Here is a 15,996-nt window from a genome sequence, read left to right as displayed (position 1 = left end):
GGTTATGTCAGTGCCTGGCAAATACAGAAGTAGATGCTAACAGTCATCCATTGGATGGAACACAAGGCCCCTAGTGAAGGAGCTAGAGAAAGTACCCAAGGAGCTAAAGGGGCCTGCAACCCTATAGGAGGAACAACAATATGAACTAACCAGTACCCCCAGAGCTGGGTCTGTAATTGCATTGTATCAGAGGATGGCCTAGTAGTCCATCAATGGGAGGAGAGGCCCTTGATCTTGTGAAGATCATATGCCCCAGTACAGAGGAATGCCAGGGCCAGGAAGCGGGAGTGGGTGGGTTGGGGAGCAGGATGGGGGAGGGTATAGGGAGCTTTGGAGATACCATTTGAAATGTAAATGAAGAAAATATCTAGTAAAAAAAAAAAAGAAAGAAAGTAGAGAGTGTTGTTGAGGAATTCACTAGAGGAGACCGTGTAGACTTGAGTAGAAGCCAACAGAAATCTTTATTAGCTGGCAGCAACTAACACTGGGTGATTAGGATCCAAATAAATTTCCGAGCCTTTCTCAATGTAAGCTTTTTTGGGAGGGGGTTCCCATATTTTTCTTTCTTTTTTCTTTTTTTTTTCCCATTGGATATTTTCTGTATTTACATTTCAAATGTTTTCCCCTTTCCAGGTCTTCCCTTCAGTAACCCTCTATCCCGTCTCCCCTCCCGCTTCCTTTATGAGGGTGCTCCCCCACCCACCCACCCACTCCTGCCTTCCTGCCCTTGTATTGCCCTACATTGGGGTATCAAGCACCCTCAGACCTAAGGGCCTCTCCTCCCTCTGATGTCCAACAAGGCCATTTTCTGCCACATATGCGGCCAGAGCCATGGGTCCCTCCATGCTTATTCTTTGATTGGTGGGTCAGTCCACGGGAGCTCTGGGGCGTCTGGCCAGTTGACACGGTTGCTCCCTCCAATAGGGCTGCAAACCCCCTTAGGCAATGGAAGCTTTTAAGTACAAAATACTATGTTATGGGTTGACATACTTCACTTAATAAGTACAGTTAGCCAGAAGCAGAACTACAGAAGCCAAAAAGCAAGGTTAATAGATTTTGAGACTTTCCCAGAACTATATGGACTTTGATGGGTTAGGCCTTTGTTTTAGTTCCGGCAGGTGGTGCTTATGTGCTGAGCTTACAGCCTGAATGGTTCTTTCAGTGCGGAGTCAGTTGTGTTGAGGGAGGTCTGGGAGCCTGTTACAGAGGGTAGGCTGGAGGTGGGATTTTTTTTTTTTTTTTTTAAAGTCTGGCTAGGATTCGGTGAAGCAGTCTCCCTGAGCTTTTGTTGACAACAGAATGCTCTGAGTACACATCAGATGTAAATGTCTCCCTCCCCAATAGGAAGCAGAAGGGAATGTTCTTCACCTCTTCTCAGAGAGAACCTAGGCTTCTGGAGGAGGTAAAGGCCATGAAAATGTGGGAACCCCACGCCCTTTCCCCACTGCGGAGTTTCTAAACCACCAAGATAATCTGCGCCGAATCTTAACAGTTCGAGCTGCAGCCGGTGCATTCTTAAGCAATGGCTCCTGGTAGGCTGTGGTTCTCTGTATCCACTGTGATAGTCAAGTTTCTCTGGGAAAGCAGGATCAGCAGGCAGAAAGAGTGATTATGAATTGCTCATGCAGCTATGGGGTTGAGAAGTGCCCCGTGCTGTATGTAGTTCGAAGGATGGAAACTCTGGACGGCAGGGAACAAACTTGCATTGGAGTCTTGAGGCTTAAGAACAAGATGTCTGATGGTAAAAGTTCCAGTTCAAAGGCAGGCAGAGCCAAAACCCAAAAAAGGCAAGCTGAGAGCAGGGATGCACACCTGTGAGCACCACATTTAGGAGGCTGAGTCAGGAGGATTACGAGTTTGAGGCCAGTCTAGGCTACATATTAAGACCCTGTTACAAAACAAAGCAAAACTCAAGAACAAAACTGAAAGATTGTTTTGGAGACACACCCACCCAGATGGCACGTACTGTTATTTTGTTGACAAAACTGCATGGAATCCCATGGACAATCACACTACAGTATTTGGCTGTTAGTTATTTGCAGTTCAGAGCTGTTATCAATAGTGTGGCCATGAGTGACTTATGTCCTATTTCTATAGTGTGTATCTAGGAATGGTCTCGACAAAGTGGCACATGTTCATTCCTGAATGTCAGTTCATTCTGCGAAACTACCAAAGGACAGTGAATTAAGTAAGTTCATACAGTTGAGCAAGCTCTTCCCTCACTCATATCCCGAGTACTTTCCTCTTCTCATACTGTGTTCCTGCTACATCGTGATTCTCCATTCTCTTCTAGTTTCTGGCAACCTGTGATCTGTTCTCTGCTCCACACACTTGGTTATTCAGGGTGCTCAGATCAGTGTTACCAGGCAACCTCTGTCCTTTCATGTCTGTTTTCTTTCACTTAGCACCAAGCTTCAAGGCTCATCCATGTTGTAGTATGTACCAAAATCGCATTCTTGTGTTAGTTGGAATAATACACCAGCATGTATATGTATAAGTGTCTTTTATTTTCTGAGCCAGGTTCTCCCTGTGTAGCCCTGGTTGTCCTGGAACTTGCTCTGTTGACCAGGCTGGCCTCAAACTCAGAGATCCACCTTTGCCTCTCAAGTGCTGAGACTAAAGGTGTGAGCCACCACACCCAATCCTTTTATTATACCTTAAAGTTCACTGGTCTTTTATCCTAGGTGTCTACTTTTCTGTGTGTTCTAACTTTCTCATTCCTTTTTCTTAATTGTATCCAGTGCATGTACGCGCGCGTGCACACACACACACCCACACACCCGCCACTGAACTATGTACATAGTCCTTTTCCCTTTTTACTTTGAGACAGGGTCTTGCTAAATTTCTAGAGCTATCCTTGAACTCTCTACCAGAATCAGTCATTGAACTTTCCACCCTCCTGCTTCATCACTTTTAGGTGGAATTAAAGACATGTGTCACCAGGACCTGTATTATTATTTTTTTTTGACAGACTATCACCATGCAGGTTAGGTAATCTGAAGACTTGTGACTCTCTCCTTCAGCCTCAAAAGTGATGGTATTACAGGCATGTACCCCACATCCAACTGTTTTTGTTTGTTAGTCTTCTTTTTTTTTTTTTCCATGTCTTCTTTTTTTTTTTTTTTTTCCAACACAGGTCTTGCTGTCTAGCCAACTGGCCTAAAACTTAGGATCCTCCTGCTTCAGCCTCCTCAGTGTTGGGAATGTAGATGCACACAGTAGAGCCTTCAGTGTTGAAACATGAAGCTTTCTCTCAGGAGAGACGCTTGCTTCTCTGTTAAGGATGCAGGAATCAGGATAGATGGGGGCGACTCTTACTTTTCTCCTTTTCCCATGATAGGCATATTCCTTGGAACCTCCACGAGCCGGCAGTTGGCCAGTTTTATTTCACTGAAAACACGGACCTCATGTAGGTGTTTATACTTTAATTTCTTGACTCTGAGATTCAAATGGGCAAGTTCCTGGTGGGTTGGATGATGGAATGGGGTATATAGCTCTATTTTTTTGGTTATTGTTGTTGTTTTTTGCTTGGTTATTTTTTATTTTTATTTTTTTTTTTAGCTTTAAGCATTTTAATCCATAGTAAATACTTTCCATCACATTTTAATATATTTTTTGAGTCTGCAAGCATCTATATGTGTGCGTATGTCCATATCTGAAGGTTGGATTCAAGTCATGAAGACTGGCGGTAGGCACCTCAATCTACCGATCTGCTTAAGTAGACTGTAATAATACTTTTTTGCTCTCATCCTTGCTATAATGCTTAATAATCTTATCATGGCTGATTTTGTCTCTATCATTTGGAGTTGCATACTAAAACGTGTTGCTAATGTTTTAAAGCAGGGTCTCACCATATAAACTCTACCTGGCCTGGGATTCTCTATGTGGGGATCAGGCTGGTCTGCTTGCTTTTGCTTCCTGAGTGCTGGAATTAAAGTTGTGAGCCACTAAGCCCTAGCCTCTAATTCTGTTTTAGTAAGCCAGCCAGTTTCTACCTGGCTTGAAGTCTCCTCGAGCCATCAGTCTATGGCTTGCAAAGCCTGCTCTTACAGTATGGATTAGACCTTGTTTTAGCTGGCATTCGGCAGTATGAGTCCAGCAAGAAGAACCTGCTCTCTCAGTTATAATAGCAGATTCTGAGCTGTGGTTTGTAGTTTCTGTCTTCAATCTTTTACATTATCTTCCAAATCACAGTCCCTTTGGGTACTGAGCTCATAAAGGGTAATAACTAAAGAACAGAAGACAGAGAGCTTGAGAGCTGCCAAGCAGTACCATGCTTTGGGAGTGATGTCACTGTGACGGCTTTCATTCCAGAGCTTTTATCACCATGGCTTCACAGACGGGACTCTGGGTCATTCTGTGTCCGGGCCCCTACATTGGCAGTGACTTAGACCTTGGAGGCTTGCCCAGGTGAGTTGTGGTCTGAGGGTCCCTGGCTGGGAAGCTCATCCACAGGGCTTTATTTCTGGACACATTTAAAAAGGTCTACACTATGTTGTTCATTGATGGCAGGTGATGGGGATTATGGGGATGGTGGTTGAGTCTGGCTGTTTTCTCTTAGTTAATACTTTCAAAATTTATGCATGCTCTTGCAGGACCACCTGTCAGCGTGGTTTTCCTTTTCCTAGCTGAGTATTTTCCAGTAGAGCCAGTCTCTTCATCTCTCATGCACACAAACAAAAGCACTTCTAAACAGCGTTATAACCACCTCACTGCAGACTAGAGCTTCATAACCCTTTCCTGTAAAACACCAGCTAGTAATCTGAGATGAGGTAGGAGGAGTGTCACAAATTTGGGGCTATCTTAGGCTACATAATGAGTACTAGATTAGTAGTGCTACAAAGCAAGATTCTGATACAAAGTCCAGATAACAAATATTGTAGGCTTTCTGAGACTCTGTAATTCACCTGAAAACCTCAGTGAAAATATGTGAATGATTGAGTACAATTGTGTCAACCAAACAATTTAGTTAAGCAGAGTCTAACTTGGCTTTTAGGCTGTAGTTTGCTGAATTTGGTCTTGGATCATAGTTAAAAAACTCTCCCAGTTCCCCCACCGCATCTTGAGGTGCTGAGGTATTTTTAATTGGCATAGACTGTTCCTTCTTGGATCAGGGACCACACTCTCACATCTCACTGTTCTGCGTGTAAATGTGGGCTGTGTTGTAGATTCCGTTTGGAATGTTTATTATCACTGTTTCCTATCCTGAGTCTGAATCACTTTTCTAAATCATAGCTGGTTACTCAAAGATCCAAAAATGAAGCTGCGGACAACTTACAAGGGATTTACTAAAGCAATGAATCTGTATTTCGACAATCTGATTCCCAAGATAGCAAAATTCCAGGTAAAATCCAGTCCTCATCTCTACAGGTAAGGGAATTGATTGACAGATATATTTCCTGGATAGTGCTTGTGGCTTTCTGCACCTATGTTGGCTACTGTGTATTAGCACCCAGGAGTTCCAGTTTCTTGTCTACGAAAGCTTCTGGTGCCAGGCATTACTTGTCATGATGGTGAATGCTGTAGAAGTGAGAGTATCCAGCCTCAGCTACATTTTGAGATCTTGGATTCAATTAGTCTCCTTTTGTCTTTTCTACCAACAGTTCCTCTCGAATCTGCCCTCCCTCCCACTATCAAGACACTTGGAAGAATGTTTTGTGTATCTTCTCTTTGATTTGCTTGTTTTTAGCTTCTGCTCAAGATGACCAGAAATTAGAATGAAAGATCATTCTCTAAGCTCTCGGAGGCAGCTATAGGCCAGTGTACCACAAACATGCGTTAGGGGAGCCTGTGCAGAGGTCATGGCCTCTCAGTTCAGGAGCCTAAAATGGAGTCATTAGAATTATAGTGGTTTTGATGATGGCTTTTTTTGTGTGTGTGTGAAAGCTTATGTTTTCTGTCAAAACAGTTTGAATTTTTAAAAATACATCTATCTATCTATCTATCTATCTATCTATCTATCTATCAGGCTTTGTGGTAAATTCTTTTCTCTGAAGAGCCATCTTACCAGGCCCAGTTTGATATTTTTAGTATTTATTTTTATTTTATGTATATTCATGTTTTGCACACACACACACACACACACACACACACACACACACACACACACACACACTTAGTGACCAAGGAACCAGAAAAGGGTGTCAGGTCCCCTAGAATTGGAGTAGCAAATAGTTGTGAGCTAACATGGGTTTCTAGAACTGAACCCAGGTCCTCAGGAAGAGCAGTCAGTACTCTTAACTACTGAGCCACCTCTTTATCTCCCCAAACAACATTTTTAACTTAGGTTGGCTTTAGTTGGGACAGAGCAGCATGTTAGAATGATGACCATCTATAGAAAATGAGTACAGAGAAACAAATGTTTAATGACATCTATGAGGTATCAAAGCTTTGCACTAGGAAATCAAAACTTTCATCCTCACAGTGATCGTTTTTAAGATTTGCATATATTGAATGGAGGCAATGCCCAAATTTGCATATGTCTATGCAAATGCTAGATGAATGCTTCATATGGTTGAACTTCTTGAGAAGAGACTATAATTACTCAGGGAAGCTATTAAAATCCATGAGACCCAACGACACACACCAGTGAACATGTGGGAATTCTATGGTCAGTACAGGACCAGAACCTCAGATTAGGAGTGTAGTACAGTTGGTAGAATGCTTGCCTACCACACAAGCCCAGGGTTCACTCCTCAGCATCTCATAACCCAGTGTATTCTTCTAGCCCCATTGCCTCAGAGCATCTCTGGTCTTGATAGCTTCTGAATCTTTCTTTGCTTCTGCTGTATTCTTCATTGGAGAGGTAAGAAACGAAGAGAAGAAGCTGGATTTGAAAGTCTTCCAGTGTTTATTAGCTAGGGCCATTAAGTTTAAAAAGTTAAAACACACCTATAGTCTGTGTCCTTTATCCTCTCCTGCCACATAACTTAGGGATCAAATGCTTGCTGCTTGCTTTGTATCTTCCTGTTTCAATTCTCTCTAAAGCTTTCCGCAGTCACTGTCGTCAGATTTGGGCATGCAAATCCTTGTGACGTAGGTTTAGACAATCCTTGATGCTCCCACATTGCTACCTACATCATCGGCATGAAGTTGGAGCCATTATAGTCTATATACCCCTTCATGCTAGGACAGGCATCTGAGGTTGTTCCACATGTTCCTGAAGGAAGTTTGAAGAAATGTTCCATAAGTTTGGTTATGCAGGTGATAACTAGAGGGGCTGGTGGTCCAGCCAGTTAATTTTAACATAGCTCCTTAAGACATTTAAATGGCAATGAGAAGGAGGGAGATGCTGAAGGCAGGAATGCCTCTAAGTGCAAAGCTCTGAGCAGTGGGAAGGGTGACTACAGGAGTTTTTGACCTCATGATCAACACACTAAATCATGAGGAAATGGTAGTTAATTAGGGGTGTTTTTAAAGGAACTGTTTTGGAAGCATTTGAATTCTCACATAGAGCCACTGACATTGAGTAATGGCCAGGACCATGGTTCACTCTGGGTTGAGTGTGCTTTTTTATTTTGTTTGTTTGTTTGTTACCGTTTTTTTTTTATTTTTTTATTTTTTTTATTTTTTTTTTGGTTTTTTCGAGACAGGGTTTCTCTGTGTAGCCCTGGCTGTCCTGGAACTCACTTTGTAGACCAGGCTGGCCTCGAACTCAGAGATCCGCCTGCCTCTGCCTCCCGAGTGCTGGGATTAAAGGCGTGCGCCACCACGCCCGGCTCTACCGTTTTTTTTTAAAGATTTATTTATTTTCATGTACATTGGTGTTCTGCCTACATGTCTGTGGGAAGGTGCCAGATCTTTTGGAAATGGAGTTACAGTTGTGAGCTGCTATGTGGGTGCTGGGAATTGAGCTTGGGTTCTCTGGAAGAGCAGACGGCTGAGCCATCTCTTCATTCTGAGTGTGCCCAGTATCTCACTCTCACGTTCTCATCTCCTTGACCCTCAGTATAAGAAAGGAGGCCCCATCATTGCCATGCAAGTTGAGAATGAATATGGTTCCTACTATATGGATAAGAAATACATGGCATATGTGAAAACGGTAAGTGCCCCTTCAGCTCTGCCCCACTCCTTGTGCTATGTTATGCTGTGGAGCAAATGTGTCCTGAATGTACTTTATGCCTGCGACTGTGAGGTATGAAGATTAAGAGGGTCCACTTTTATCATGGAGTTTTGGTTATGTTCTAGACAGTGGCCTAGAAATATCAGTTTGCTCTAATATAAGGCAGAAATGCACCCTAGGCCAGCTCTACTTTCTATGACTAGCTCAGCTTTCTTTTGGTGGAAGGACTTTTACATTTTCTTTACTTGAAAAACACATGGTAATACATTTGCTATGTGTTCTTTCTTTCTTCTACTTTCAGATATTTCCATCTATATAGGATACTTACAAGTAGCATAGGATGTACACAATCAGATCTGTTGTTGAGCTGGGAGTGGTGAAGTTAGAGGGGTCCACAGTTCAAGATCACCCTCAGCTATATATATATAGCAAGTTTGAAGTTAGCCTGAATGATAAGAGACCCTATCTTAAAAAAAACCTACTCTCTTAGTTTCTTTTTTCTGTTGCTGTGCTAAAATATTCTGACAATAGGAATTTAAGGGAGAAGGGCTTATTTTCTTGGCTTGAAATTCAAGATACAGTTCATCATGTTGGTGAATTCAATGCAGTAGGGACTTGAAACAGTGGTTCACATCCCATCTACTCCCTGGAGGCAGCAGAAGACAAATGTTGCATGTTAGTGCTTAGCTTGTGTTCTGCATTTTATGTAGCCCAGGATTCCTAACCCAGGGAATTGTCCTGTTCACAGTTCGGATAGAAATTCCTACTTCAGTTAATGTAGTGGAGATAATCTTCCATAGGCCTATCAGTGATTTTAAATCCTGTCAGGTTGATGGTTTAACCTTCACCATTACAATCACCATGGCCAAGGACTTGTTTTTATAAATAAGAATTTGGTTTGTTCCCACTCATTGCTGATACACTTGCACTAGATCTATTACATTGTTTTATATTTTTTATTTGCCCCATTTCCTGTTCCATTGTCCCTTTGCCTCCTGTTCTCAGAGTGACCTTGAAGGTTTGATCCTTCTGCCTCCTCCTCCCAAGTGATAGGATGATAGATGAGTAACACTTTATGTGTTGTTGAGGCACTGACTCAAGTCTTCATTTATAATATATAAGTACTCAACCAACAGAGCCATTTACTCATAAAAATACAAATTATTAAAGGTTTTACATTTTAAAAACTAACATTTATACTTGTGTGTCTGTATGCCAGGGTATCTGTTCCACCGTGTATATGTGGTGGTCAGAGTACAACTCAGGGGGTCACATCTCTTCTTCTACCATGTAGATCTGAGGAATTGAATTCAAGTGACCAGGCTGGTCAGCATGTGTTGTTGCCCACCCAGCTATCTCTTGGAAATAGTATGCCAGTTGCTGGATATTTTTACCATCCCATTTCCCAGAATCACCCACTGTCTCAGTAGAAAACAATACTGGGGCTGAAGAGGTGGCTCAGTGGTTAAGAGCACCGACTGCTCTTCCAGAGGTCCTGAGTTCAATTCCCAGCAACCACACGGTGGTTCACAACCATCTGTCATGGGATCTGATGCACTCTTCTGGTGTGTGTCTGAAGACAGATACAGTGTAGTAAAATAAATACATCTTAAAGGATAGGAAAGGGAAGGAAAGGAAAGGAAAGGAAAGGAAAGGAAAGGAAAGGAAAGGAAAGGAAAGGAAAGGAAAGGAAAGAGTATTGAATACCAGTCTTCCTACTTGCTTGGACTTCAGCTTGCTAAATTTGGTCTCTACCTAGGTTCTCCAAATAAGTCTTTAGGAAATATTTTGTCTAGTTCTGTGGTTGTGTTAGAAATGTCAGTGGGAATAAAAGCAGCCCATTGTCTACAGAAGTAGAATCTGTTTCTGTCTGATCTGATATGGCAACCACTTTTTATTCTCAAGCCTTCTGGATTGTCTGTGTTATATGGTCACCTTATGATAAGCCACATGACCCATTGGACTGGGATGAGACACTGAATCCTTATCAAACCCATGGGAACCAGAGTACAGTGGCACAAAGTGACAAGGGACATTCTGAACACTCTTACTTTTCTGATTTTCTGCTCCCTTAGTTTTTGCAGTTGTCTTATAGAAAACTCATTTTCTGATACCAACAGAGGACTCAAGGGTGCATTCTAAGAATTTGGGTCCAAAAAGACATAACAGGCCACACATTTGACTTGTCTTAGAACCTACAGCCACCACCTCAGTCACCACCTGAAATAAATACATTTCTTAGTCTTTTGTCTGTCTTGATTGAGAGCCCTGGAGTGTTTGTAGTTAAAATAGGGCCTTTATTTTCGGTTCTGGGGTGGGGGGCTCAAGGGGGAGTTTCTTTGTGTAGGTAGCCATGGCTGTCCTGGAACTAGCTCTGTAGACCAGGCTGCACTTGAACTCACAGATATCCTTCTGCCTCTACCTCCTGAGTGCTGGAATTAAAAGCATGCACCACCACTGCCAGGCTCAAGTAGAAACATTTAAGGTTCATGCAAGTGACAGTGCCACCATAGGTGGATTAATCCAGCCTTTTCCACTGACCAAAGAAACTACTGAAAACTGTGTATCATGGTGGAAAGTTCAGAGACACTTAGAATGAAACACTAGTTTCTGCTCTCTGGCTTGGAGCAACCCCAGGAGGTGCTTTGGGGACAGCACTGCAAAAGGTGATTCAGCTGCCCTTCAGCCTCTCCCTTGAGGTTTGGAATTTGAATTGCTGTTGAGGAGTTTGACTGAAGCAGGAATATATATATATATATATATATATATATATATATATATATATATTTAACTTAAAAGTAGTTGCATGGGGAATGTCATAGTCAGGGTTTCTATTGGTGCCACAAAACACCATGACCAAAGCGATAGTTGGGGAAGAAAGGGTTTATCTGGCTTATACTTCCAGATCATAGTCCACCATTGGAGGAACTCAGGAACTCAGAGGCAGGACCTGATGCAGAAGCCATGGAGGGGTGTGCTGCTAACTGGTTTGCTTACCCCGAGTCGCTCAGCTTGCTTTCTTATAGAATCCAGAACTACTAACCCAGGGATGGCACCACATCCAATGGGCTAGCCCCCACCCCCTATTGATTGATGATTGAGAATATGCCTTACAGCTGGATCTCATGGAGGCATTTCCTCAACTGAGGCTCCTTCATCTCTGATGACTATAGCTTGTGTCATGTTGACACCTAAAACCAGCCACTCTAAGACATCAAGCCTTCCTCTCCATTTTTCACTGTGGTGTTTCCAGTGGCATAGTTTGTTTTTTTTACTCTACTGCCAGGAATAAGAAAGGGTGGAGGGGGGGCGGATAGGGGACTTTCGGGATAGCATTTGAAATGTAAATAAAGAAAATATCTAATAAAAAAATGAAAAAAAAAAGAAATCTCATGTGACCAGGATCAATCAATCTATTTCCCTTACTGAATTTCTCCTTAGGCTTTAGTGTCAAGAGGGATTGATGAGCTCCTCATGACTGCAGATGATGGTGCGAGTATAAGAAAGGGCCACTTGGAAAACGGTATGGTTTTGGTTGCATATATTTCTACACTGTCCAAGTTGAAAGGCACAGGTCCATCTGATGCTTCACCTTTCCATTTCCTAGTGGTGAGGACTTGTGTGCAAAACTAAGTAAGGAAGTAGGACCCAGTCTTGCTGCACAGCAGCTATTATGACCAAAGAGTTATTCCGTTCTTTCAGACTTTTAGTGGCCTGACCCTGAGTCCAACTGTGGCCCAAGAAAAAGTTATCTCCAGCACTGACATGTGACCATGATTGAACAAAGAATGGAGGTATTTCAGAGTAGCCTTGTCATGAGCCCAGCCCTGGCAGTTCTCTGAATAAATGAGTCCAGAAAATAAAAGTGGGACTGGGAATAGGATGTCAGAAGGTAACTTTCTCACGAGTAGAGCATTTGCTTGGCATGTGCCCATGGGTCCAACCTCAGGTACTCAAAGAAGAAAAATTGAATTCATAGAGACCAAGACTGAGAAACAATTTCTACATTTATTCCTCTAAGCAATTTGCTCAGCTCCATTATCTTCCAATGATCTTGTCCCTGGTCTTATTGGTGGCCCTTTCTGTTACAGTAGGAAGTCAGTGCTAGTGTTCTGAATTAGAAGGCAAGCATGAATGAATTCTAAGGTTTGAGCCCCACAACCAAAAATGTCAAGTTTTGGAGTCTCAAGTTCTTCATTTGCTTTTCATGTATTGATTTGTGCCGTGTGGCATATTTTAATTGCATTTTAACTGTCTAGATCATCATTATGAGTTCTAAGGGAAAGGCCATGTATGAAGTTCCTTTGCATGTTTTGATGTGGCTATAAGTATAGCCACATATCTTCATTTTTAGCTCTGGCTATGGAAGTATTGAAGTAAAATCAGGGGGGGCATAAGCCCAAGAAGTGTGGACTGGACTCTGACAAGGCTCTGGGAAGGTCTTCTGCCCCTGCCCTGTGTGGTCATAGCAGGTTCTCATGTATGTTCTTCCTACCCACAGTGCTGGCCACTGTTCACATGAAGAATATAAAGAAAGAAACATATGAAGACCTCAAATCTATTCAGGTGCCTTTCAGACACAACAGATGCCTGTTCTTGCCCCACCCTTGACTTCTTGTCTTACTTATTGAGAAAAATCTTAGTACTAATCAGTTTAGTTAGAGTTACAATCTGCAGTGTCCTTCAGTGTCTATTTTAGGTGGATTTAGGTTCAAATTGTATAAACGCAGAGCACTTGGTTCACAGGCCACAGTGTTGGGGAAGTTATAATCCTTAACTTTTGTTCACTCTGATTTGTAAGACATTGCTCAAAGCTAGCATTTGTCATAATCCTTCTACTGATGTAGCCACTGGGTCATTGAGCATTTTTTAAAGCCAGTTATTTTTATTTACTTTGAATTTGTGTACATGTGAGGGGGGGGGCATGTGCACATGAATGCAGGTACCCACAGAGAGCAGAGACATCAGATGCACTTAGACCTGAACTTACAGGCAGTTGTCAGCCACTCAGTGTAGGTTCTGGGAATTAAACTCTGGTCTTTTACAAGAGGGTTATGTATTTTTTTTTAAAGATTTATTTATTTTATGTGTATGAGTGCACTGTAGCTGTACAGATGGTTGTGAGGTATCATGTGTTGCTGGGAATTGAATTCAGAACCTCTGCTTGCTCAGGCCCAAAGACCAAAGATTAATTATCATTAATATTACTTATTATTATATCTAAGTACACTGTAGCTGTTTCAGACACCCCAGAAGAGGGTGTCAGATCTCATTTCAGATGGTTGTGAGCCACCATGTGGCTGCTGGGATTTGAACTCAGGGCCTGTGGAAGAGCAGTCAGTGCTCTTAACCATTGAGCCATCTCTCCACCCCCTGTCATTGAACATTTTGAATTCTTCTTCTGTGTCAGGTGTTTCTTACTAAATCTCTACTCTGGTCATCAAGGGAATGAAAAGATTCTAATTTTTTTTTTTTACAAATTTCCAACTTTTACTTTTAGGATATATTAAAAGGGAAATATTGAAATGACAGGTGTCCTCCCTCCATGCCCCCCAAAAAGCTTGGAACAGATGACCAATAAAACCACATGGAGAGAGTATGTGACCAGGAAGATCATGTGAGAGTGGGAGTATAGGGCTCAGAGCTCTGAGATTTGGCAGGGTGCTTTCAGTTAAAGGATAAAGGGCACATGGGAGCTCTGGGCTTCGGAGTTCCCTTGTAGGCAGTTCAGGGCTTCAGAATTGCAAAAGAGCATCCCAAATTAACACTTGTTTTGTTTCCCTTCAGGGTAAAAGCCCTATTCTGGTGACGGTATATACAACCAACTCTTTTGACACATGGGGAACTCTGCACCAGACTGGAGATTCACAGAGTGAGTCCTCCTTCCTGACCTTTTCAGGGAAACGTGAGAAGCGCAGTGGCACTGGGCTGCTCTTTTCTTGCTCATTAGTGACCTTGAGGGTTAGGGACAAGGCTCCCAGATGTTGTTTCATATAAGTATCAGTCTGGATAAGTAGATGGCTCCTAGACATCTGCTCAGAAGGAGAGGTCACAGAGCATGAACACCCCTGGGGGAGGGGGGTCACTGCAATAGGAACTTAAGTTTCTGTAGTTTTCATTATAAACACACTTCTCCAAGGCTAGAAAAGTAATGAGAACGGATTGTTCAGTGAGACAGAAGACGACAATGAAAGTGTGCTGGGTATTGAAGTAGGTGAGCTCACCTGATTTTAATTCTTTTGCTCTCCTTGGAGAATTGTTGATGGCCGGTTTAAATGGAGTTGAAGGTAAAGGTGACTGTTGCCACCATTTCAGATAAGTCACTGTGAGAAGCTGGTGGTAAGTGCTTTAGAAATAGTAAGCTGGAAATAGGTATGCCCCTAAAAATTCATGAGCAATGTTTGATATACACAATTTGTGTGCTAGAAACAAGAAAGATTCATCCAAGTATAAAACCTAGAGAAAAAAGTAATGAGTGGCTTTGGATTTTGAAAGCAAACACCACCAACTACTTCAGTCAGTCCTGGCTCATCTAACATGTTTTTCTGGGGCTGAGCTCTAAGCAAATCTTGAAGATTTCAGGTCGAGGTAATTTGAAAATCTCTGAGCTGTGAATTTTTAAATCCTAATTCTGTCTCTCCTTTCTCCCTGTCCTCTCTACAGTGCTGATGAAGGATATACGTGAGATGTTCTACCTTGGGTTCTCCGTCAACTTCTACATGTTCCAAGGCGGTACCAACTTTGGCTTAATTGGTGGAGCTCGGTCTTCAGAGGGTTACAAGCCTGTAGTAACCAGCTATGGCGAGTATTGGTCCCTAGAATCATCTCCAACCTAGGCTGTCCCATCATTGAGTCTAGAACATAGAAGATTAGGGAACTCTCTGGAACTGTTTAGCTGGCTTGACTTTAATGTGTGCTGGGAACTGAGGATTTGGTATTTGTTTATGACCCCACTAGATATCGGGGTCTTGGTTTTCTGGAGCTTTGTGAGCAGATGGGTTTGTAACTTTAGTCTTGCTTATCTGCTACATGGAACCTTGCTTTAAAAATGGCCTAGTTGACCATCATTGGGAAGAGAGTCCCCTTGATCTTGCAAACTTTATATGCCCCAGTACAGGGGAATGCCAGGGCCGAGAAGTGGGAGTGGATGGATAGGGGAGTGGGGGGGTATAGGGAACTTTCGGGATAGCATTTGAAATGTAAATAAAGAAAATATCTAATAAAAAAGATGTTCTATACAAAGTCTATTGCTTTGGATTTTCTAAGAACACCATAGAATGTAGCCTCCAAATCTCCCAAGAGACCAAGTAGGAAATTAAGGATGAAGTGAAGCTAATGCTCATCTGGAAATATGAGGTCTCATTTTCCTCCATGTCATTACCATACTCGATTTTTTTAAAATGTCATTTTTCTGACAGGTGTGTCATGGTTTTTATTTGTGTCTTCCTAATGAGTAATGACTTTGAAGATCTTTCTATTTGCTGATTAGCCACTTGTTCAAATTTTTTTTTGCCACTTGTTCAAATTTTTTTTTTTGGTGAAGTATCTATGCATATCTTTGTTCTATTTTTTTGTTTGTTTTTGTTCTTTAAAAAGGGCAACTTTTTTGTTTTTTTTTTGCAATTTTGAAAAATTTTAAAAACCTGAACTCTGGATAAAAGGCCTTTGTCAAGTATACGCTTTGTAAATGTTTTCTCACAGTATGTAGCTTGTCTGTTATTACCTTCATAGTGTGTGTTGAAGATCAGAAATTTAAAATTTTTAATAGAAGTATTAATTTATTAAAAATAAAAGAAATTGGATAGGAAGGATAAGCCGCTGCATTGGAGGGTTATGGATTGTTGCTGGGACATATAGTAGCTGCACAGATTGATGCAGTTTGCCTCCTGTTAACAATCCCTTACCCTCATCAAAGCATGATGATCATCAGGTGA

At 42.0% G+C, this 15,996-nt stretch overlaps 1 protein-coding gene across 1 annotated transcript in view; it reads left to right on the top strand.

Annotated features, from left to right (window-relative positions):
- The window catches only part of LOC110302323 (beta-galactosidase-1-like protein 2), a 33,268-nt gene that overhangs the window by 3,006 nt on the left and 14,266 nt on the right, over nucleotides 1-15,996 (top strand). The window contains exons 3-10 of the mRNA XM_085828232.1: nucleotides 3,341-3,409; nucleotides 4,315-4,410; nucleotides 5,236-5,344; nucleotides 7,949-8,041; nucleotides 11,504-11,585; nucleotides 12,564-12,628; nucleotides 13,850-13,934; nucleotides 14,726-14,863. Of these exons, the coding sequence (XP_085684358.1) occupies nucleotides 3,341-3,409; nucleotides 4,315-4,410; nucleotides 5,236-5,344; nucleotides 7,949-8,041; nucleotides 11,504-11,585; nucleotides 12,564-12,628; nucleotides 13,850-13,934; nucleotides 14,726-14,863 (737 nt within the window). The remainder of the gene's footprint in view (nucleotides 1-3,340; nucleotides 3,410-4,314; nucleotides 4,411-5,235; nucleotides 5,345-7,948; nucleotides 8,042-11,503; nucleotides 11,586-12,563; nucleotides 12,629-13,849; nucleotides 13,935-14,725; nucleotides 14,864-15,996) is intronic.

This window comes from Mus caroli, unplaced genomic scaffold (genome assembly GCF_978045245.1).
Source record: "Mus caroli unplaced genomic scaffold, Mus_caroli_1 scaffold_11, whole genome shotgun sequence".
Lineage (NCBI taxonomy): Eukaryota > Metazoa > Chordata > Mammalia > Rodentia > Muridae > Mus > Mus caroli.
Note: the sequence above shows the minus strand (reverse complement) of the source record. Positions and strands in the feature narration are given on the sequence as shown.